We start from the raw sequence: 22,425 nt of genomic DNA on the forward strand, positions 1-22,425 counted from the left end.
GCCAGCATGCTTATGAACTAAACAGTTGCATATCGCTTCTCTTTCGAAGTTTTCAGATAGATACATTATTATAGATGTGAAGGGCTAATACTTCAGGAGGACTTAAACTGAACTATTAAAGCAGTTTATGTGTTTGTGTGTGGGCAGCCAGAGCATGCATATACAGGCAAGATGATTCTCCTGGCCCTACCTCCCAGCTCACTGTAAGAACTCTGGGATTACAGGTAGGAGCTACTGTATTCACTCTTTTAAGGCTGGTTCCGGGAATAGAAATCAAGTTGTCAGGCCTATGTGGCAAACACTTTATTGAACCCACTGATTAATATTCCTGGCCCATGATGCAGTTTTTAATAGTCACACTTGGGCAGTCATATATTCTTCAGGCTTGGAATATGAACAATATTCATATTCTATTACTTAAAACAGAGCTGTGTTTGTTTCCTACCCTTAAGCACCATCACAGGATAGCAGCATCTTTTCACCGCAGACTGAATTTTGAACTTGTTCTTTCAGTCTTAAGTGGGATAAATGAAGGTGCAAAGAAAGAAAGAAAGGTAAAACCATTTAAAATACGAGGCTTTAAAATACATTATTGTAGAATATTTCTCTTCTGAGAAAGCAATACATGATTTTCCAAAAATCACAAATCTGAAGCAGGCCTTGGGAGCTGCTTCAATTATAGCCTGGAACTGGCAACTTGTGCCCTTCCTTCGCTTCAAAAAAAGTGTAAGACAGAGTGATGAGGTCGACATTCACCATTCTTGGATCTTCTGCAAATTCAGGATCAATGTAGAAAAACACCGGCATATCTACTTCTTCTTGTGGATTAAGCCTTTGTTCTTCAAAACAGAAGCACTATAAATTATAGAAAGATACTTGGTGAATAATAGCAGGCCAACTCTATTACTTAAAGCAATATTCATTCCCTACCCTTAAGCACCATTATAGGATAATAGCATCTTTTCATCAAAGGCCGAGTTTTGCTTTAAGGGTTATAAATACAGTAGCCAGATGTAGTGGTGCAGCCCTTTGACACCACCAGTCAGCCTTGGTCTACATAGAGTCCCAGGACAGTCAGGATTACACAGACCCTGTCTCAAAACAAACGAACAAACAAAAGGAGCAAACACCATCTAGCTGGTGTAGGTAATGAAGAGGTTTTTTTTTTTTTAATTTTTTTTAAAGGCTTTATATTTAGACAAAATAAGTACTAACTGATGCTTTTGTTTTGTTTCTGAATCAGGGTCTCACACTGAAGCCTAGGTCAGGCTAGTATCAATTACATATCTGGCTGGCCTCTACCTCATGGCCCTGCTCCCATCTCAGCCTCCTGAGTACTAGGATTACAGGCTTAAACTATAACACCCAGCCAGAAAAGAATTCTTAGAAACTAAAAGCATTTAATTCATATTAAGCAGTTGCTCAAACATTTATCATAAAGTTTATATTCAGTTTACCTGTATTTTATTGAAATACTGTCCAGCTTCAAACGGTACAACATTATACGTAGAAATTCCAATTACTGGTTTGTCAGTAGGATTCTTAGCTTTATAAAATGCCAGTGCAGTCTCTCCTGGTACCACCTGTTTTAATAAACACACATTAGCTCCAGTGCCATGCTTTCCTCCTGCTAAATTAAGTCATATTATTTGCCTATTATACCTAATACCTAACTGGACCATAATACCTAATCCAATGTACTGGGAATATTGCAACAAGCCTATCTTAGATTCAGATTATATTTGCTTATGTCAATAAAGAACCATAGTTATGAATGTCCCTGTTGGTTGTCTGACATTCTTCAAGCAATAACCTACAAATTAATTACCATGTGTCCAAGGACAAACTAAGCAAACCACAACTCAAGCCCAAATACTTTATAATAGTTAAACCTGAATGTCATGATTGCCAAATCTTTTGAAGGACGACAATGTTAAACTTACTTTAATTCTGAGTGCCATAAATATATAACCAAAGTAAAACAAACAGAGCAAAATCTGTTCAGTTAATAATTTGAAAAATTAAAAACAAAAACAGTGGCACCCAAGGCTATAAAAAGATTCCATTGGACATCCTGTCACCTATACCAATTCACCATCACCCTGTTTACTGCTATGCAATTTGAACCATTATCCAAAGCTATAACCTACAAAATTCTTAATGAATATTAGGTGATGGTCACTAAACTGGACAAGCACTATGATGTATAAGAGTTTGTTAATAATGTGTGATATTAAAGCTTTTGAGTGTCATCTCCAATTAACATGCAAATCTCACTTCAAATCCTTCCAGAACTGCAATTAGTAAAAATTTACAAGCATTTGGATACAATATAGGAGTATGGTTACTTCTGTTACCATTGAAATAACTGACTCACATCTAAATATTTTTATTAGTAGTGGGGATGCTTAGCTCAGTGGTGGAACATAAAAGACCCTTGGTTCAGACCTCAGTACTTTCTCCTACCCCCAAAATTACATTTTTTTCTTTTTGAGGGACAGAAATACTTCTGATAAACCAGTAAATTACTTTTTATGATTATGATTCTCCACATTTTTCTTACTGTCATCTATACCACCAGAGTAAAAGTCAGAAAGCTATATAATATGACTAGGTACTGCTATAAACTCAACATTAATGACCAAGGGATTCAATCAGCTTTTAATCACAATTATAAACACATGACTTTGTTCCAGGTTATTAAAAGTTAAAATATAGTCAGCACCATACAAAGTACATGCCTCTATACCTCTAAATCACATAGACCTTAATGCCATAGTTGAATTTCTTTAAGAGGATATCAATGTTGAACTGACGTTAAATCTTATATTGTAATACAATAAGTTTACAACCAGAATAAAACTGACTGAATAAAACTTTTGTTTAAAACAAAAGTTAATACATGGAGAAATCAAGAAAAATAGCAAGCTAGGCTAAGTTGAGGCAGGACCATGAGTTTTAGGCCAGGCTGGGCTACACATTGAGACTCTCACAAAAACCTCTAATGTTATAGTTACATTCAAAGGGAAGGAAGGCACTTTTAAAAAGTAGACATTTCACTCCCGAGAAGAAATGGGGTAAAGAGTTAAACAAAGAATTTTCAACTGAGAAATACTGAATGGCTGAGAGGCACATAAAGAAATGTTCAACACCCTTAGTCATCTGGGCAATGCAAATCAAAACAACCCGAAGATTCCACCTCACACCAGTCAGAATGGCTAAGATCGAAAACTCAGGTGACAGATGCTGGCGAGGATGCAGAGAAAGAACACTCCTCCACTGCTGGTGGGATTCCAAACTGGTACAACCACTCTGGAATTCAGTTTGGAAATCCTCAGAAAATTGGATATAGTACTACCTGAGGACCCAGCTATACCACTCCTGGGCATATACCCAGAAGATGTTCCAACATGTCATAAGGACACATGTTCCACTATGTTCATAGCAGTCTTATTTATAACAGCCAGAAGCTAGAAAGAATCCAGATGTCCTTCAATAGAGGAATGGATACAGAAAATGTGGTACATTTACACAATGAAATACTACTCAGCTATTAAAAACAATGAATTCATGAAATTCTTAGACAAATGCATAGAACCAGAAAATATCATCCTGAGAAAGGTAACCCAATCACAAAAGAACACACATGGTATGCACTCACTGATGAGTGGATATTAGTCCAAAAGCTCCAAATACTCAAGATACAATTCACAGACCACATGAAGCTCAAGAAGAAGGAAGACTAAAAGTATGGGTGCTTTGGTCCTTCTTAGAAGGAAAACAAAATACAGGATCAAATATGGAGATAAAGTGTAAAGCAGATACTAAAGGAAAGGCCATCCAGATACCGTCCCACCTAGGGATTCATCCCATATACAGTTACTAAACCCAGACACTATTGTGGATGCCAAGAAGTGCATGCTGACAGGAGCATGATATAGCTATCTCCTGAGAGGCTCTGCCAGAGCCTTACAAATACAGAGACAGATGCTCTCAGCCAACCATTAGACTCATCTCCAGGTCCCCAATAGAGGAGTTAGAGAAAGGACTGAAGTAGTTTAAGGGGTTTGCAACCCTATAGGAAGAACAACAATATCAACCAACCAGACCCCCCAGAGCTCCCAGGGACTAAGCCATCAACCAAGGAGTACATATGGCTCTAGCTGCATATGTAGAAGAGGATGGCTTGTCAGGCATCAATGAGAGGAGGGATCCTTGGTCCTATGAAGGCTTGATAGATGCCCCAGTGTAGGGGAATCAAGGGCAGGGAAGTGGGAGTGGGTGGGTGGGTAGAGTAACACCCTTATAGAAGCAGGGGGTGTGAGGAAAGGGGGAGGATAATATTTGAAACGTAAATAAAGAAACTATCCAAAAAAAAAAAGAAAGTAGACATTTCAAAACACTTGTACAACTACATTTCATGAATTATATTTCACAATTATTGAGTGTAATTATTAGTGAGGTGTCCTAGCGTTTTGAAATGACCTTAGACAGGTGCACTAGTCACTCACATAGATCTCTGTTTGCTGAGGTCTGAAGTTCCACTGGAGACTGGCATGAACGTCAGCATTGAAGGTGACCTTAATGATGCGATCCTTGACAGGCACCATGTTCTCGATCTGGTCTGAGGAGTGCCCGGCCACTGCTGATCCTCCAAGCCCAGTAGTCTACAACAGACACTGCATATGGTAAACAGCAGGGTTTAGATCTTCACGGACTTACTGCAGAAAAGTAACATTTGGAAAGCGATTGAATGCTCTACTTGGAGCCAAACTGTATGCTACCTCTGGCCATTCTTGTAACTGCGTCAACGGTTTGCCTGTATTTGTTAAAGTGATTCCTACTTTTGAAAAGCAAAACTTGAAGACAAACTATTAATCTCTGAGAGGATGCCAAATATTTTCAAGTGTGATTTTCATTAAACACAGTCCCCTTCACTGCTAGTATATTTTACATAAACTATTACTCACTTAAAAAGTTGAACCAAACCTGGTCATTTTAACTTAAATGAGGAAATATCTACTTCCACGTTCCTGTGTATACTTTTCTGTACCATGGATTTTACAGTTCACATTAAGTTCATAACTTTATTCTTATATTCTGCCTTCCTAGGGCATCGTAACTGTTTTCCCACGTTGGAGGTTAATGGTTTCCTGCCTCTTAGTTGTAATCTCTGCATCCACACCTATTTACCCTTCATCACAGTTAATGAGGCCCTGACTTTCTTCTTCTTGTTGGGCTACCCTGCCCCGCCAACTACCCTAAAGTACCAAAAGAGTAATTTGGGTCTGACGTTTCGTCATCACCATTATTTCCTCATTAGATGTAGAGGTGGTATTACTTCCAAGGTGTACTGCTGCCTGAGGTTACCAGAATTCTCCCTTCTAGATAACTTACCTTTCTTACACCAGAAAAACAAAAAGCCATATGAGGCTAAAGGAAGAGGCTAAAAAAAAAAAAAACCCTACCATATTAATATTTTATTATCTTTCTTTCGCTTGTTACACATGTTACTTAGCTTTTTCAATTTCTCTCAATATTGTCAAATTAAACTTTAACCCTAAAAGATAAATCATAAATTTGACCTTAGTTAACAGGTAAGGATGTGATTCTGTTTCAGAGACTCAGTTTTAAGGTGAACTATTTTTTTTTTCATAAAGGATTTAAGTCGGCTGAATAAAAAGCAATTAAGTGTGCCATCCTACAATAACAAAACAATTCCTTATATATTCTAGGGACATGTTATTGAAGTTTCTCAAGTTTGGTGTTTAAACTAAAATGCAGAAAACAGAAAAATAATGTCCTGGGCTCAAGCCTATATTACTGAGTCTGTCACAGTTTTCCTGGGTTACATTTTAATTTGCTCATGAAGTGGGACCATTCTATGGCTTCCCGTATTTATTTCCTTCTCTAAAACTCGTTGATTCCACAAGTAACAGGGCATTCTTTTGGAAATATCGGTGCTTAACGTGGAACTTGATTTTAGGGTTTTTTCTTTTTTTTTTTCCTAAACCTCAGGCTAACCCAGCCTAGCCTGATGATGCTAACCTAGCCTAGGCTGATGATGCTAACCTAGAATGAGGAAAGCTTGAACACAGGAGTGTCAATTCCATTTCTGTGGGTCTCGGCCTATGTATACTATTAGCATTTTAGGTTGGACAATTATCTGGGGCAGGGGAGGTGTCCTGTGAACCTCCAGGTATGCGACAGCCGCCCTAACTCACGAACTGTTAGCGGTACCTTCTCCCCGCGCTTCACAGAATGGCTGTACTGATAGCCCTTTGAAGGGTGGCACCAGCTCCATCATTACCGGAACCGGCTTCCACTTGCAAGCTTTTTTTTAGTGACCTTGGGCACGTCCTTCCCGGTCTGGATCCGAGGCGACGCCCCCTCCCCCCTCCGGCGGGTGACCTCGGCCTCCCCGGCAGGGGGATGGCTCAGGTGGAATCCGTGCCGCGCCTCGCCCCCTCCCTTACCTGGCAGTAGAGCCGATAGAGGGGCACCGCGGCGTAGGAGGCCCCCAGCATGCCCACGGCGGCCGCGGCCACGTAGGTGAGCACCGTCTTGTTCCGCCGCCGCCACTCGTCCTCCTGCGCGCGCTGGAAAGGGTTGCTGCTCCTCGGCCGCCTTGGCGGCTGCGCCGCGGGCCCCCGAACCCCGCTCGGGCGCTTCCATGTCCCGAGGCGTCTCAGACCCTGCTCTGCGCCTCCGAGCCCATCCCACCCGGGCCTAAGCACCCGCTCTGCGTTCACCACAGTCCGCCCTGACCACCCGGGCTGCCTCCAGCCCCGGCCACACGAAGCCACCAACCTCCATCCCGGACACCAGAGCCCTCCCATAACCCCCCGGAAAGAACATCCGCCCGCCGGGGCCGCTGGCGAGATCTCGCGAGACCTCGCGAGTCTCGCGGTACCCGGCTTGAGCCCCCGCTGCTGCCTTGACTACCAGATTCCACAGGTAGCAGTGGCGCTACGGAGGCCGGGTGGCCCGAAGAGGGTAAGTTCGCGTTTTTTTGCTAAGTGACTGTGCCTTGCACTTTTGTTTCCTTGGGATGCTTCTTTAGTTTACTTTGCAGAAAATGCATTTGGGCCTTCGGCGTGCAAACTCCTCACTGGGGCTTGTATCCCCATCTTCCCAAACTTCGCCAGCCTTTGTCTCGACCTAGCGGCCCCCAGCGGCAGCTCTGCCGCGGGGCTCCCACTTGGGGTTCGCTAAGCCCCGTTGCTTTCCACCGCAGACTGAGCGCAGGCAAACGTCCCTCTTTCAGGAACACTTACTGTGAGAACCGCCTTTCTCTCCAACACCCTCGACCTGTGCATCTTCTCAGCCCCATGGGCAGATGTCTCCCACTGCGCTCATCACCCCTCTGCTATTTACCCAGCAAAACCATTAGGTCAGACGGCCGCTGAAAAAAACCAAGTTTGTCAGAATAGAGGGACCAGGACAGGAGGGCCTTTAAAGGAGGGACTGAAGGAATAAAGATGTGCATCTTGCAGGCAGAGACCCCTGGGAAATACGCTAAAGCTTTCTTCAGTTCTCTAAATGTTACACAAACCAGGACCAATATTAAATAGCACTGAGAGCAGATTCCGAGGTTAAGCATCAATGAATTTACTCAAGTCTTGTCCTTGCATAAGTTTTATTTTAATATGACTTCTCTGTAACCTGATGGCCCTGTTTCGTGAATGGAAATCACAGTAATTCAAAGAGGGTAAGAATATAATGTGATTTTGCCATTGCTTGAAGCATAGTAAGACTTTTATAAAAGTTAGGTCATTTCTTTTTCAAAATAATGGTTTGGTTTTATTACTTCTTTGAGGGTATTTTACTCTGTATTTGGGTCATATTCATCCCCTACTCCAGGCTCCTTCCAAAACTACTCTCCCCCGACATTATTATTATCCAGAGTCCAGTCTGAAGGCGAACTAACTCATTGATGTGCTGGTCTGTGAGTGTGATCGGTGTGATCAATTGCTCCATTAAAGAAAAGACTTTCCTTCTTCGAGAAGCTGTAAGAAGCCAATAGCTCTCTCGTGCCCACCTTTCCACCTTCATAAGCTAGAGCTTATTTCTGATGGCCGCTGTGGGTCTAACTATCCCCACATTGTGGATTGGAACTGAAAGCCGAAAGAGCTGTCAGTCAATCAGCATGTATTCCTTGACTCTCACTGAGCCATACACCTTTTTAGTTTGCTGGGGACATTCCAAACTAAGTCAGGTACAATGACTTTTGTTATTGACTGCAGCCTCTACTGAAGGACTCAGAAAATAAATGTAAAATAAAGGAATTTCAACTAACAGTGTCTGCTATGAAACTAGCTGATGATGGCATGAAGTCATTGAGAGTGACAATGGGGAGGGATTCTAAAGAGGTAAACGAAGGTCTTCCTGGAGGTGACATTTGAGCCTACTCCCAAACTGTGAAAGAGCTACCCACGAGACAAAAATCTCACATGTACACAAGTCCAGAGGCAGAAATAAGTTGGACAGGATTGAATATCAACAAAGCCAAACAACAACAACAAAAACAGGGTCAGTGTGGGAGCGTGCAGAGCGAGCAGAGTTAACAGTGAAAGCAAATGGGGTCACAGCAGGCACAGACACCTGATACTACAGAGCTATTTCAGCCATGGCTAAGGGACAAAATGGGAGTGATTGGATATGATTTGATTCACACTGCAGGAAGAACATGATGTAAGTCCCACGGTGAGAATGAGCAGGGCAAGGGGAAGCAGAAGTGAGGGGCATCTATACTTTGGTGACAGTGGAGATGATGGCCTTGAGGAAGTAACAGAATAGTGGCCACAGCGCTGATGGCTCTAGGCATCGTCTAGGACATCACTCTAGTACGTGGTCACGGAAGTTACAGACTTCTTCCTTTCTCCCATCCTGGTATGACAGTGTTTGATCACCCTTTCCCTCTGCATGTACTTTCATTCTGATACCAGATTGTCAACATTTTGCTCTCATGTTACTTTTCTTACCGCATAGACTCAAATTCTATATGAGGGGGCTGGAGAGGTGGCTCAGACCTTAAGAGCATCTGCTGTTCTTGTAGAGGACCTGGCTTCAGTTTCCTGCACTCACCTAGGGACACAGAACTGTCTCTGACTTCAGTTCCTGGGAATGTGATTCTACCTTCTTCAGGCACTGCACATACATGGCACATACATGCAAACAATATACTTGTAAATGTTTTTAAAATCCTATGCTAATGTTAATGTGCTTAAAGCCAACAATATATTTCCTTCAACTATTTTCCCTTTCCAGCTATTGTTTCTCCATATTTTTCAAAACAGCTGTATAAATATGTCAATAATAGGGTTGCAATCATGACTGCTTTCTTATTTATTGCTTTCTTATTAATTGAAAGTGAATATCTGAGGAACAGCCATTTTGATAGCAGTAAAGTGATGTAGGTCTTTCTAGATTTCTCTTTTAATAAAATGAAATAGGTACCAATCCAATTCCTGTATGATAATGAAAAATAACAGCTCATGTATATAAAAGTGTTTCTGGATGATAGCTAAAATGTTTCAATCTCCAATATTCACTTTGAAATAATTTAAAAGTTATATAAACATTGCGTAAATAATGCATTCCCTACTTATCCTTCACCTGGTTTCCAAGATCTTAAAGATCTTTGTACCCTTGGAGACGAGGGCAGACAGACGATATTCTGGAACTGTAAACCGAATCCTTGCATGAGTGTTGATTACAAGGACACAGCACAGGCATCCATCAAGTATTTAACATCAGCCCAATGTTGTGCGATCATAGCATAGTAATACAATGCTATCACCTTGACCCATCATAGCAGCACACTTCAGAAGAGGTTACTCAACAAATGTATTACATTTCTGGAAGCTGAAGAACCAAGATCAAGGTGGTGGCTAATTTTTCATGAGGAATCTCTCTCACTAGTGGCAGACTTGTGTACTCACATGCCTGACAGGAGTCAGCAAGCTTGCTGATGTCTTTCTTAAAGGAGCACTAGCCCCTTCTGATCAGTCAGTTGTTCCACCATTATGATCTCATTTAACCTTAATAACTCTTTCAACTCTTTCATCTGAACAGAGTTCCACCAGGGCCAGGGTTTCAACCTGAGGGTTTTAGGGAATGTGCCAGTTCAGAACTTCACACCCTGGTGTCCAAGAACTCTACTGAAATTAATACCGCGTATGCTGCTGTTTCCAACTTAGGTCTAGAATCCTGTCTGGGATGGCCCCTGGTTTCCAGTTGTCTTGCCCCTTTAGCTTACACCAGTGTGAAGCTGTTCTTTAGCCTTTCTCCATGGCCTTGAGATGTTTAATTACCTCATGGTTAATTGGCATACTATCCGTTGGTATGCGTGTAAATGATTTTTGTGTATGACTTTTTTTTTTTTTTTTGGTTTTCTGAGACAGGGTTTCTCTGTGTGGTCCTGGCTGTCCTGGAACTCACTCTAGACCAGGCTAGCCTCGAACTCAGAAATCTGCCTACCTCTGCCTCCCAAGTGCTGGGATTAAAGGTGTGCTCCACCACTGCCCGGATTGTGTTTGATTTTTATGAGCCGTTTTAGAAGCACAACTGAAGTGATGTGCCTGTCTCATTGAATTTCCTTAGGAGTCACATAGTGACATCCTGATTCATGACCAAGGTTTTTATCTCTTTACTGAGGTGTATCTTCAGGGATTTCTTTCTATTTTTGTTGTTTAGAGATAGGGTCTTCCAGAGAAACCCAGGCTGGCCTCAAACTCAAAAATCCTCCTGCATCAGACTCCAGCACTGCAATTACAGATGTGTATCACCATACCTGGCCAAGTTTCTTTATTACAAGGGTTGTAAAAATTATTTTATGCTCATTAAGAAACAACTAATGTGGTTTGCGGGGAGAAGCTATTGGAACCATCTGTAAGGCCGAGTATTACTCCTTAACACATCTTTTTTCTTTTTTTTGAGAGAATTATTTATTTATGTATGTGAGTACACTGTCTTCAGGCACACTAGAAGATGGCATCAGACCCCATTACAGATGGTTGTGAGCCACCAAGTTGTTGCTGGGAATTGAACTCAGGACCTCTGGAAGAGCAGTCAGTGCTCTTAACTGCTGAACCATCTCTCCAGTCCTCCTTAACACATTCTTACTTGCTTCTGTGTTCCTGTCAATACAGACCCATTAATTCCTTTTCTGATGAAGGGGAGAATTTGCCTTTTCCGTGATCCCCTTGCCTTTTCCCTGACCTATCCTCAGCATCAGCCATTACTGCGGGAGTTTGGCCTCTACTTTAGGGGAGGTTCATATTTGGAAATAAAGTCCGGGAAACAGAAGTAGTCGTTGCTTCTGGGCCTTCTCAACACAGAACTGGATGACTTGTATATACACTGCTACGGTTATGTGGATGTGCCCAACAAGAAAAATAAGCTACTATTTTGTTTAAATATATATTCTTTACTGTTTGTTCCCTTCAACACAAAGCAAATCTCCATAGCTGAGAACCTGGCCCCAAACATTTTGAGCTCACTTTTGCCTGGTATGTCAACTCAAAGAGTATGCTACATTTTGAGCAACATCTAAAAGCACAGTAGGACAAAATCAAAGAGGGCATGACCATTCAGCTTCTGGCCGTTCTGAAGACCCGGAGGGAGGGAGAAAAGCCACGTAGGAAGAGTTCGGTTCCGGAAACAGTCCTTTTTCCTACTCTCTCCCAAGTTCAGCCCTTACTGAGGCCAATCTTTCCACTCTGTAAATAAAAAGCAATAAACAAAACCAAAAGACAGACTCAGAGCACCGAAGTAATCTACAAACTTACATAAGCTTATTCAGCGGGGTAGTATCAGACTTAGAGCTTAAGCTTAAATGCTTGTGACTCTCTGCTTCTCAGTATTTTCTGCACCCTGTGTAGAAAACAGCTTTGCAGTCAACAGTGGTAGCAACGAAACACAACTATTTCCTTTTCAATGTCAGAGAAAGGTTCTTCTGTGTTAATTAAAATCATTACTGTGAGAAGGTTTCTCTATATAAGGTAGCACATGTTAAGATGATTTCTGAGCAAGAACAAACTAAAGCTAAATATAGATTGAAGTCAGAAAATGGTATGGAGACATGAGGTTATGGACCTTATAATACAAGATTGACATGTACACCTATAAGAATGACACAGTATTAGGAAATGCTGAAATTTATTTATTTTTTTCCTCTAAAGCCTTAAATGAATGCATAACCCTAGGCTATCCCACCAGTGAGTCTGAGTGTGTTTGTGATACTGCATAAATCACTGTGGTAACTAATGCTGAGTAGTGTCCCACTGTGGACGGAATGTGAACTCCTTGAGCTAGTCGAGCCCTGTTCTGAAGCCAGAAGTACAATTACATAAAGCTGGAGTGACATTGAAGACTTGACATTTAATGTCCAGTACCAGCAAAAACTAATTAAACCTGGTAAACTCCTTCTAGTTAGCTATGGTCATATCCAGTTTCACATTTATACGGTAAAGTCATACAAACCTTTTGATATTCACATAATGTTGTCTAAACTGGTTGTTGGGTTTTCTGAAGATCTTAAAGATAATGAAAGTGTAGCTTTAAGTTTGGTTTGCAGTTTTATATTTGTGTGTGTATTATTTATTCATTCATTAATTTTTCAAGACAGGATTTCTCTACATAGCACTGCTGTCCTGGAACTCACCCGGTAAACCAGGTGGGCTTCAAGCTCACAGATCTGCCTGGCTCTGCCACCCATACCCTGAGTACTGGGGTTGAAGGTGTGTGTCATCATGCCTGGCTGTATCATCATGCCTGGATCATATTCTTCAATATTTCTGAAGTATAATATCATTGCAGCTTCCGCCTAAATATGCTGGCTACTGATCTGCATTTTCTAGTAGTTTGATTGCCTAATAAAGTTCCTAGATTCATGCAGCAATGTGTAATAGCTAGCAATGATTTTAATAACATTAGCAGCTGTTTATTTTGGAGCTATTTATTATAATAATTGTGCACACAGTATGAAGGAATACATAGTTATATAAATAGTAAGAAAAATGAGTTGTAATTAGTTGGAACCAGGCTAGATCACCACTGTGTCCCAACTAGTGCATAGTGGTACCATAACGTTGCCTCAGGTTCCTTCTGGGATCCTTCAGGGATCCTTCTGTCTTACTTTCTGACAGCTGCTTTTATGCCTTTTTGATGGACTGGTTCTTGTAAATAGTCTGTAATGAGCTTGTCTCAGTGACAGATCGGATGAAATGAAAAGCATTCATTAATATACACTCTTCATTCAATAACATCTATCACCACAGTAAAGCCACCTTCATAGATATGTGGCTCATCCAGTTTATTCTACAGGACACTGTTCCTAAAATGTCCCACTATTTTAGATGGTCTTTGCACTTGATTTGAGTCTGCTTGTTTCTGCCCTGTAGAATCTTATGTTTTCATTGTATATTAGGCCTTGTTCTAGTTACTCCTGATCAAATCAGATATATATAGAGATATAGATATGTATATATGCACACACACAGATACATACACACACACACAGAGGTACATGCACACACCCTGCTGTCATATCCTCAAACACTGTCATTCTGGCATGATTCATTCTAAGGAACAGTATACTTACTGGAGTAAGCATCATTAAAGGCGAAGGCACAAAACCAAGGGAAATGCAGAGAGCCGAGAGTCCAGCCTTAGCTGGGTAAAGACAGGGAGTAAAGTAAAAAGGCAAGTCTTGACTCCCAGAAGTAGTCAAGCTATTCTTTGAACTAAAATAAGTCAAAGCTCCAAGCTCGTTACCTTTGTACAGTGAATCAGTGTAGAGCCTGGCTACTCTGCCCGCTCCTGTCCTGTCTCCATTCACTATGGCCCAGCTGCACTTCTTCGTTATCTGTATGCCCCCACATAACCATTTGTCTACTGTCTCTTCCCAGTCATGGCTGAGTAATTAATTGTTGGTTCTTACCTACTTTAAATTCATGTTCCTTTGTCTAGTCTCCTTTGATATTACTTCTCAGTATCTGAAACAACTCATTTTATTGTAGCTGTTTATTGTTTTTTCTCTCACCACTGATAGCAAAAGTTTGGCTTGTTCACAAGGACAAAAATGTAGCCCATCCCCTATATGTGATTGACATGTAGATCCCTGTGGAGGAGCATACAAATAAAAGCAAGCAGGAAGACATTGGGGCTGTTTCAGGAGACTTGGCTGTGAAGACCTCATGGATCATAAAGCCCCAAAGTCCTTTTCTGAAGCATTTTCCGTTATCTTCTGCAACGGTTGTCTATGTGCAGATTCTTATGTGTCTTCCCCCTTAGGAAAAATGAGCAGCATTTCTGGGCTACTTGAATCCCTAAAAGAAAAAGAAAACTGCAGTAGCAGAACAAATACTGCCTTTAGATACTGACTAAAGGAGATAGTGAAAAACCTCTTTTGGTCACCTTTCATATCTTGGCTTTCTAAACATTTCACATTACATAAAGAGGATCACCTAAGTAAAGTAAAAGGAGGCATTCCTAAATTCCTCCCACCCGCCAAGAGAGAGACCTAAGACAGGGGACAAAGTAAGGAACCGAGAACAAGTGAGATCACCCATGGAGGAGAGTAGTTTTCTTGAGTGAAAGCCACCGAGCCAGTGTTCTTAAATAACCCATGGTTTATACATAGTTGATGCTGTTTTGAAGGTCTCTGCTGTGATGTGGTATGCAACCTGTGGCCTCTGTTTCCAAAGCTGTTCATTTCGTTTTTTTCAAGTGTGATTGGAACCTGTAGGTCTTACTTCACAAGGGACATTTATTTTCTAATATGAGGTTCAGTGATTCACTAAGTGATAGAAATTTTTTACCCATCTGTCAAATATAAGTCAGACAATTTGTTTTGTAAACTAGGTAGTCAGCATCACTGTGCCCTTGTTCTCTCTTGTCTGCAGAATAAGGTAATGATGTTAACCTGCTGTTAAGGGTTGATCTTTTACTGTGTACTGTAATGCTAACTGTGGGCCCACAAGACCTGGTTGCCCCAGATTCAAGAGAATCCACATGTAGACCCAAGTGACACTATGTGACCCTTCCCCACAAGTTATTTCTAATGGATGAATAAAAATGCTGACAGCCAATAGCTGGGCAGGTGAGACAGGCTGGGCAGGCCGGAGGTCAGGGAAGAACCATAAGGGAGAGAAGAAGGTGGAGGAGGAAGGAGAAGCTATCATGGGTTAGGTGAGTTCATGAAAACATAGCCCTAAGGGCTGGCCGATTGGAGTTAAAAGCAGCCCAGATGAAACATAGTAAGTAATAATGGGGTTATTGATAGGAAAGTAGATTCTAATAGCATAGAGGGTAGATAGCTGCCTAGCTCTTGTGCTATTTAAGGCTTATTGTAAATATAAAGGTTGTACTTGTCATTTACCCAGGAACTAAATGGTCAAAGCCCAGGTATAAACTCCGGATTGGAGTAAAAATTTCTACAACAGTCTGCTTTTCCCACTCTGGTCCCTCATAGATGACCTAATATCATGCTGTCTCATGCCAGACTCGTCTTAAGAGGCATGTATGTTTCAGAAACAAAATGTTACTCCCAGCCCTCCACCCCCCCACAAAGAAGCACAGGAGTATTTGTAATGTAGCAACTACAACATGGGTGTGTTTGCTTTTCCACATATGGAGTAACTGGCCAAGTTAGTGACTTCTCAAATGTCTTGGCTATTTGGGCAGCAGAAGTGGAGCTCAGGCCACTGGAACAGACTCTTAGTTGCTGCACAATCTACATTGTCCTAGTTAGAGTCACTATTGCTATGATGAACTACCATCCATTTACCTGTGAATTTCATGAAATTATTGTTTTTAATAGCTGAGAAGTACTCCATTGTGTAAATGTACCAAATTTTCTGTATCCATTCCTCTATTGAGGGGCATCTGGGTTCTTTCCAGCTTCTGGCTATTATAAATAAGGCTGCTATGAACATAGTGGAGTATGTGTCCTTGCTATATGTTGGAGCATCTTTTGGGTATATGCCCAGGAGTGGTATAGCTGGGTTCTTAGATAGAGCTATTTCCAGTTTTCTGAGGAACCACCAGACTGATTTCCAGAGTGGTTGTACAAGCTTGCAATCCCACCAACAATGGAGGAGTGTTCCTTTTTCTCCACATCCTCACCAGCATCTGCTGTCACCTGAGTTTTTGATCTTAGCCATTCTGACTGGTGTGAGGTAGACTCTCAGGGTTGTTTTGATTTGCATTTCTCTGATGACTAAGGATGTTGAACATTTCTTTAGGTGGTTTTTGGCCATTTGAGATACTTCAGTTGAGAATCTCTTTTTAGCTCTGTACTCCATTTTTAGTAGGGTTATTTGGTTCTCTGGGGTCTAACTTCTTTAGTTCTTTGAATATTTTGGATATTAACCCTCTATCAAATGTAGGGTTGGTAAAGATCTTTTCCTAATCTGTGGAATGCTGTTTTGTCCTATTGACAGTGCCCTTTGCCTTACAGAAGCTTTTCAATTTTATGATGTCCCATTTGTCAGTTCTTGATCTTAGAGCATAAGTTGTTGGTGTTATGTTCAGAAAATTTCCCATGTGCCCATGTGCTTGAAATTCTTTCCCACGTTTTCTTCTATTAGATTCATCGTATCTGAATTTATGTGGAGGTCCTTGATCCACTTGGACTTGAGCTATGTTCAAGGAGATAAGAATGGGTCAATTTGCATTCTTCTATGTGTTGACCACCAGTTGAACCAGCACCATTTGTTTCTTGTAGACCCCAGGGCCACCAGCCCAGGGATAGCATCAGCCACAGTGGGCTGTGACCTCCCCATCAATCACTAATTATGAAAATGTCCTACAGGCTTGCCTCAGTCTTACTGAGAAATTTTCTTAGTTGAGGTTCTCTCCTTTGATGACTCTAGCTTATATCAAGTTTACATAAACACTAGCCTGTATATATGCCAAGAAATGCGAGGTAGGTGCTTTATATTTATGAACTATTCCATGATGGCATGAGGAAATATGTTATGTTTGCTAAATCACCTCTAACAAGCCATAAAGTATCACAATACCTGTGATTCCATAACCACACACATGTGGGCAACATTACTTGGATCATAATAGGTTGCTTTTTAGAAAAGAGAAAAGGAAAACATAAGGAAGACATGAGGTTGGAAAGCTGATGTGGAGAATGGCAGAGAAGGAAACAAGCTGAATGATCAGAATATGTTATATGCATGTATTATAGTCTCAAAGCATAACTACAAATATGACATATTTTTAAAAAGACACCTTGCCTATAATAAAAGCCATAAATTTGCATTTACCACCATGATGGATCCCCAAAAGGCTGTCTTTAAATGTTTTGGTTTTCCCTCCTTGTGGTGGTTTGAATACGCTTGGCCCAGGGAGTGGCACTGTTAGAAGGTGTGGCCTTGGTGGAGTAGGTATAGCAGTGTTGGGAAAAGTGTGTCACTGTGGGAGTGGGCTTTGAGAGAGCTTCCCTGGTAGCTGCCTGGTAGCCAGTTTTCTCCTGTTTGCCTTCAGAACAAGATGTAGAACTCTGCTCCTCCAGCACCATGCCTGCCTGGAGACTGCCATGGTGATAATGGACTGAACCTCAGAACCTGTAAGCCAGACCCAATTAAAATGTTGTCTATTATCAGAGTTGCCTTAGTCATGGTGTCTCTTCACAGCAATGGAAACCCTAACTTAAGACACTTCCCCTTTTCCCTTTTCCTCTTTTGGGTTTTGTTGTTATTGTTGTTGAGACAGGGTCTCGCTGGTTTCAGACTCATCCTCTTCTCAACCTCCCTGTGCTGCTATCACAGGACTGCAGCAGAGTGCTAGCTTAAGAACCCCTTTTATTGTTCATAATCATTTATTAATGTGTTAAGTTTTTACTTCAAATGATATTTTATAAGCCATAGTTACCCTTTGTTTCTGTGTGTATATATATATATATATATATATATATATATATATGTGACTAGTTAGTCACTAGTTAGATATACATGACTATTAACGTTAAGTAGCTAGGTGTTAGGACACACTTGCATATAACTTTTTTTTAAGCAAGCCATGTTGTGCCCTGTATCTCTATAGTGCATTACTGGAAACAAATTACTTTATATGGCATGTGAATCCCCTACCCCTAGTAGCACTTCTCCCCTATACCCTTGAAAACAGGAGCAGTACTCTCCTTTAGGAAGAGCCCCAATTGAGCACCATTTCACTCAAGATAAACCCTCCCACTCAGTGTGAACTAACAAGCCCTAGTGTGTGAGTTGGAATAGTCATATGCATCTTCAGAGACCTATTAAATGACCAGAAGTCTCTGGGAAAAATAATCTTTCTCAGGAGCTTAGGAAGTTATTGTGATTATCATCATTATTAGATTTCAGAGTCTTGCTATTAAACCAACAAATCTCTCCTTGACTGGGTTCACACTTTGTCCTTCCCTTCCCTTCCAGTGATCTTTGCACTGAGGGCAAACTGTTAGAAAGGCATTGGAGTTTCTTGACCTCACAGCTTGTGAAGTGCTTTGAGATGAATATAGAAGCACGCTGTCAAGCAACGGTGGGAATTAGGCTCTGCTTACAAAGCTCTTATGAGTATTCAGGATGTATTATTTTAATCTTTGCAGTGACAGCAGAAAAAACGAATGGTTTATGATAAGAGTTTGTATGCCTGTGTGTGCTGAGGTGTTACGATGCACTTGTCTATAAATCAGTATATTGCAGATGTGCAGTCTACAGTGAAAAGGTGTATGTGGGGTGTGTGTGTGTGTGTGTGTGTGTGTGTACACTTGTGCTGCCTGCCATTAGCTGGTTTGCTAAGAGCTTTTTTCATTGAAAATGCTTAATCATGTATAGAACTTGAAGCAGGAGAGAGACTATTTTCAAGAAGATACTACAGTTATGCCTTTTGTCATTTACGGAATCTCCCCCATTTTAATATTTTTATAAAGACATATTGTATAATTTGTAGCCACGTTTTTAACGACCGCCTAAACATCTGTTTGCTCACCAGGTGATTCTCTAAAACCACGAAGGACACAAGGACTAGTCACCTATGAGGCTTGAATTAATGGTTCCAGTCTGTTGGGTATAACTTGGGCCAGCCAAGGGATTTAGGAACGGAGCAAGCTCTGTGGGTAGAGGTAGAGGTAGAGGTAGAGGTAGAGGTCTGATCCCCAGTGTGCAATGTTAGGGGCCATGTACAGGATTGACTCAGGCCCACAGATTTTTACCCAGAGTAACCCTGACCTGCTCCCATGCTGTTTTTCCTGGGGGAAGGACCCTAGGGCACTCAACCTTCATGCAATCAGACATGCCTCTCAGAGACTGTCAAACAGCTTCTAGACTAATCTCTGTGCAGTACTTAGTCTTACAACTCTCATGGGCGACGGCTTCAAGTTCCAATTTTTCGATGTGTCTAGCCTGGGATGACTGTTTAGTTTCCAATGTGGCGAGAATGTATATTACCATGTCGGAAGCACAGACTACGGCAATCTATAAATGATTCGTGGCATGAGACTGATGGCCGAATTTAGGGGGAGGGGAATGATCTTACTTAAGCATTTTATGGAAATTGAGTCTCTCTCCCCGAGACGAGGGTGATGAAGCAGCATCTACACCTGATTCTTCTCCAGTAACCTGCTTGTTATGGCCAACGTCCAGCCGATGGTAATGAACTGAAACAGATGCGCTTGAAAGAGATGAATCAATTTGAGATTTAAAAAATCGGGTCAATTTCTGAAATGCCCAAGGACCAAAGGAAATTAATAATAGGAGTCCCAATAGGGGCCCCAAAAGGGAGAACAACAAGGTCAAAGGCCAGGGGGAGGTTGAAAACAAATTTTGATACCATGACTCTTGTTGTTCTCTCTCTCTTTTTCTTTTTTCTAAACTGGCAGTAACCTTGGCAATGCTATCTTTAACTAATCCAGTTTTATCAACATATACGCAGCATTCTTCCTTAAGTGCAGCGCATAAGCCTCCTTGTTGTAGAAAGAGCAAATCTAATCCCATTCTATTTTGAAGGGCAACTTCTGAAAGGGAGACCAAGGAATCAGTAAGATCATCTAGGCCCTTTTTTATATTTTCTATATCTTGGCTAATAGCCTCATTGAGCAGATGGTAATTGCGCGCATTCTGTTGAGATGACACAAGGGCTGCGATTCCGGTCCCAGTCCCAGCAGCACCCAGGCCAAGAAGGACCACAAGGGTCACCGCCGAGATAGGCTCTCTTTTGTGGTGGGATGGCAAGGAGGCACCTCGGTCCCAAAACTTTAATAAGTTATCTGACTTATGAATACTAAAATTTGGAAAAAGCTGAACCAAGACACAACAATCTCTATTGTTTATAAAATCTTGTATAATAATGTACCGTGTAAGGCCTGTGGAACATGCCAAAAAGGTATCATTTGGGGCAAGAAGATAAGAATACCTATTTTTATTTACTCTAAACGTGTTATTGCAAATTTCTAGCAAGGGCCTCGGTGGAAGCATGCCTGGGCCCAACACACAACTTCCTATCCCAGAGAGTTCTGTCAAGGTAAGCTGAACTGACTTGAAGGGAAGCTGCCTAGCATCTGAGAGCAGGGTAAAATTTCCAAATAAGGCTATGCCCTCATAAAAGGGCGGGAAAGCAGAAAAGCACATCCAACAATGTTTAAATTCTGACGCATTATCTCTTTGTGTCTTATCCAACAAGGCTAAAGCAGAAGCATTCAATGAAGACCACAGTAAATCAGTGGAAGAGGGGGGCCTCCCCGCAGGGAGAGTGGGCTGAAACAGGGTCGTAGCATGCCCTGGGGCAGGAACAGGGGTTGGGTACCTGATAGTCTTATGGATGCTTTATGATTATTAGGGATGGTTTTAAGAAGCTGAGCCTTAAAGGTCAGGCCATTGTCATAGTTATCTTGATACAATCTTAGGCCCCAGGTGAGAGGGCGAGAACTTTCCTAAGCCTCTAAGTTCCTCCCCTTAGCAGTAAATTTTATGATCAGTGGATTACACCATCCCTTAGTGGGCTGTAAGGGCCAGGCTGCAGGCCAATGTGTTGAGGAAATTACTGTCGCATCTGCCTGGGTATCCAGGAGCCCTTGAAACTGTTTGCCCTCTAGAAACAAAGTCAGCATGGGCCGTGAATCGGTTATTTTCTGTGCCCAGTAGACTTCCGAGGATCCCGGGGAGGATGGTCTTCGCTCCTCTTTCATATAAGGGAAATGGCCGAATAGTGGGAGTGGTAGGGCTTGGGCTATGCGCTCTCTAGCCCTAAGGGTAAGTGGTCCCTGCGTGGTGGTGACTAAGATTTTTATCTCCTCGTGGTAGTCGGTGTCAACCACTGTAGGAGTCACCGTTAGGCCTTGTAAAAGTCTGGACACTCGGCCAATGATGAGAAAAAAACGTCTTTTGGGGAGGGGGTCCAAATTCACCTGTTTCGATGACCACTTCCCTCCTCAGGAGTTATAATCCTGGTGGTGGAGGGACACAGGTCCAACACTGCGTTTCCTGTCGTGGCCCTGCACAATCTCCCGTGGGGGCTAGGGGGTTGTCTGCAGTTATTAGGGGAGACGGGTCCTGCGGGGGGGCCCTCTGGCCGTTTCCCTGGACTGCAGGTAGTGGGTGGCCGTTGATATCAGTCTTAGATCGGCAATCTCCTGCCCAATGGTGGCCTCTCTTGCACTTATGGCAAAGACCAGGGAGAAACTTTTGTTGGGTAGCAGACATGGTTGAGACTAGGGTGGTGCATGAGACTCTTAATCTCAGGGTCGTAGGTTCAAGCCCTACGTTGGGCGCCACTTGACCCGTCCAGCAGGTCCAGTTATTCAGGGGTCTCGAGGGGACCTTCTCCTAAGAACCAAATGGGGTGTAGAGAGAGATGAGGGTCTTGTGCGAATAATGACACGGAAACGTTCTGAATTGCATCAAGACCCCATGTATTAGCCAGGCCCAAGGTTTAAATGCAAGCAAAAGGGGAAGTACAAGTACTTATCAGCGGGAGGGGTGGGGCAATACAAGCAAAAGGAGAAGTACTTATCAGTGGGAGGGGGGGCAATAGAAATTTTTTCTTTTGGCAGCTACTTGGGGAAGCAGGAACTTGGTGGTATCAAGGTGTGGTCAGGACATCGGCTATGACTTAGGGCTGGAACATTCTGTGGTTGTTCTCGGAATCGGTGTGTCGCTGGCCCGCTTTTGACCCCCCTTTTCTTCTCAGGGGGGAGAGGCCCAATTCAGAGGTCAGGACAATTGTGTTGTCTTAATGGCTCCCAACAACAGAGTAGTTGGTATGTGAGTATGTATTTGCCTGCATGTATGTGTTCATATGTATGTACATCTTATAAGTGAGCGTGTGCATGGGCATGGTTTGAGGGCCAGGGCTTCACAGTTTCCATCAGGTATCTTCTATTACTCTACACTTTGTTTTTGAGACTAGATCTGTCACTAAAACTTGAACTCA

At 42.1% G+C, this 22,425-nt stretch overlaps 2 protein-coding genes across 5 annotated transcripts in view; one reads left to right on the top strand and one right to left on the bottom strand.

Annotated features, from left to right (window-relative positions):
* Nucleotides 1-284: 284 nt before the first annotated feature.
* On the bottom strand, nucleotides 285-6,884 carry Cox11 (cytochrome c oxidase copper chaperone COX11). Its single transcript, XM_021177886.3, has 4 exons — nucleotides 6,477-6,884; nucleotides 4,512-4,667; nucleotides 1,458-1,583; nucleotides 285-855 (listed from the first exon to the last, which is right to left on the bottom strand). The coding sequence occupies exons 1-4, from the start codon at nucleotides 6,837-6,839 to the stop codon at nucleotides 673-675; spliced, it is 828 nt and encodes a 275-aa protein (XP_021033545.1). The 5' UTR covers nucleotides 6,840-6,884; the 3' UTR covers nucleotides 285-672.
* A 38-nt stretch (nucleotides 6,885-6,922) lies between these two features.
* Stxbp4 (syntaxin binding protein 4) overlaps nucleotides 6,923-22,425 on the top strand; it is a 159,132-nt gene continuing 143,629 nt past the window's right edge. For all 4 annotated transcript variants that reach the window (XM_021177757.3, XM_029483796.2, XM_085829670.1 and 1 more), the window contains exon 1: nucleotides 6,923-6,996. The gene's annotated coding sequence lies outside the window, so the exon portion shown is untranslated. The remainder of the gene's footprint in view (nucleotides 6,997-22,425) is intronic.

This window comes from Mus caroli, unplaced genomic scaffold (genome assembly GCF_978045245.1).
Source record: "Mus caroli unplaced genomic scaffold, Mus_caroli_1 scaffold_13, whole genome shotgun sequence".
Taxonomy (NCBI): Eukaryota; Metazoa; Chordata; class Mammalia; order Rodentia; family Muridae; genus Mus; species Mus caroli.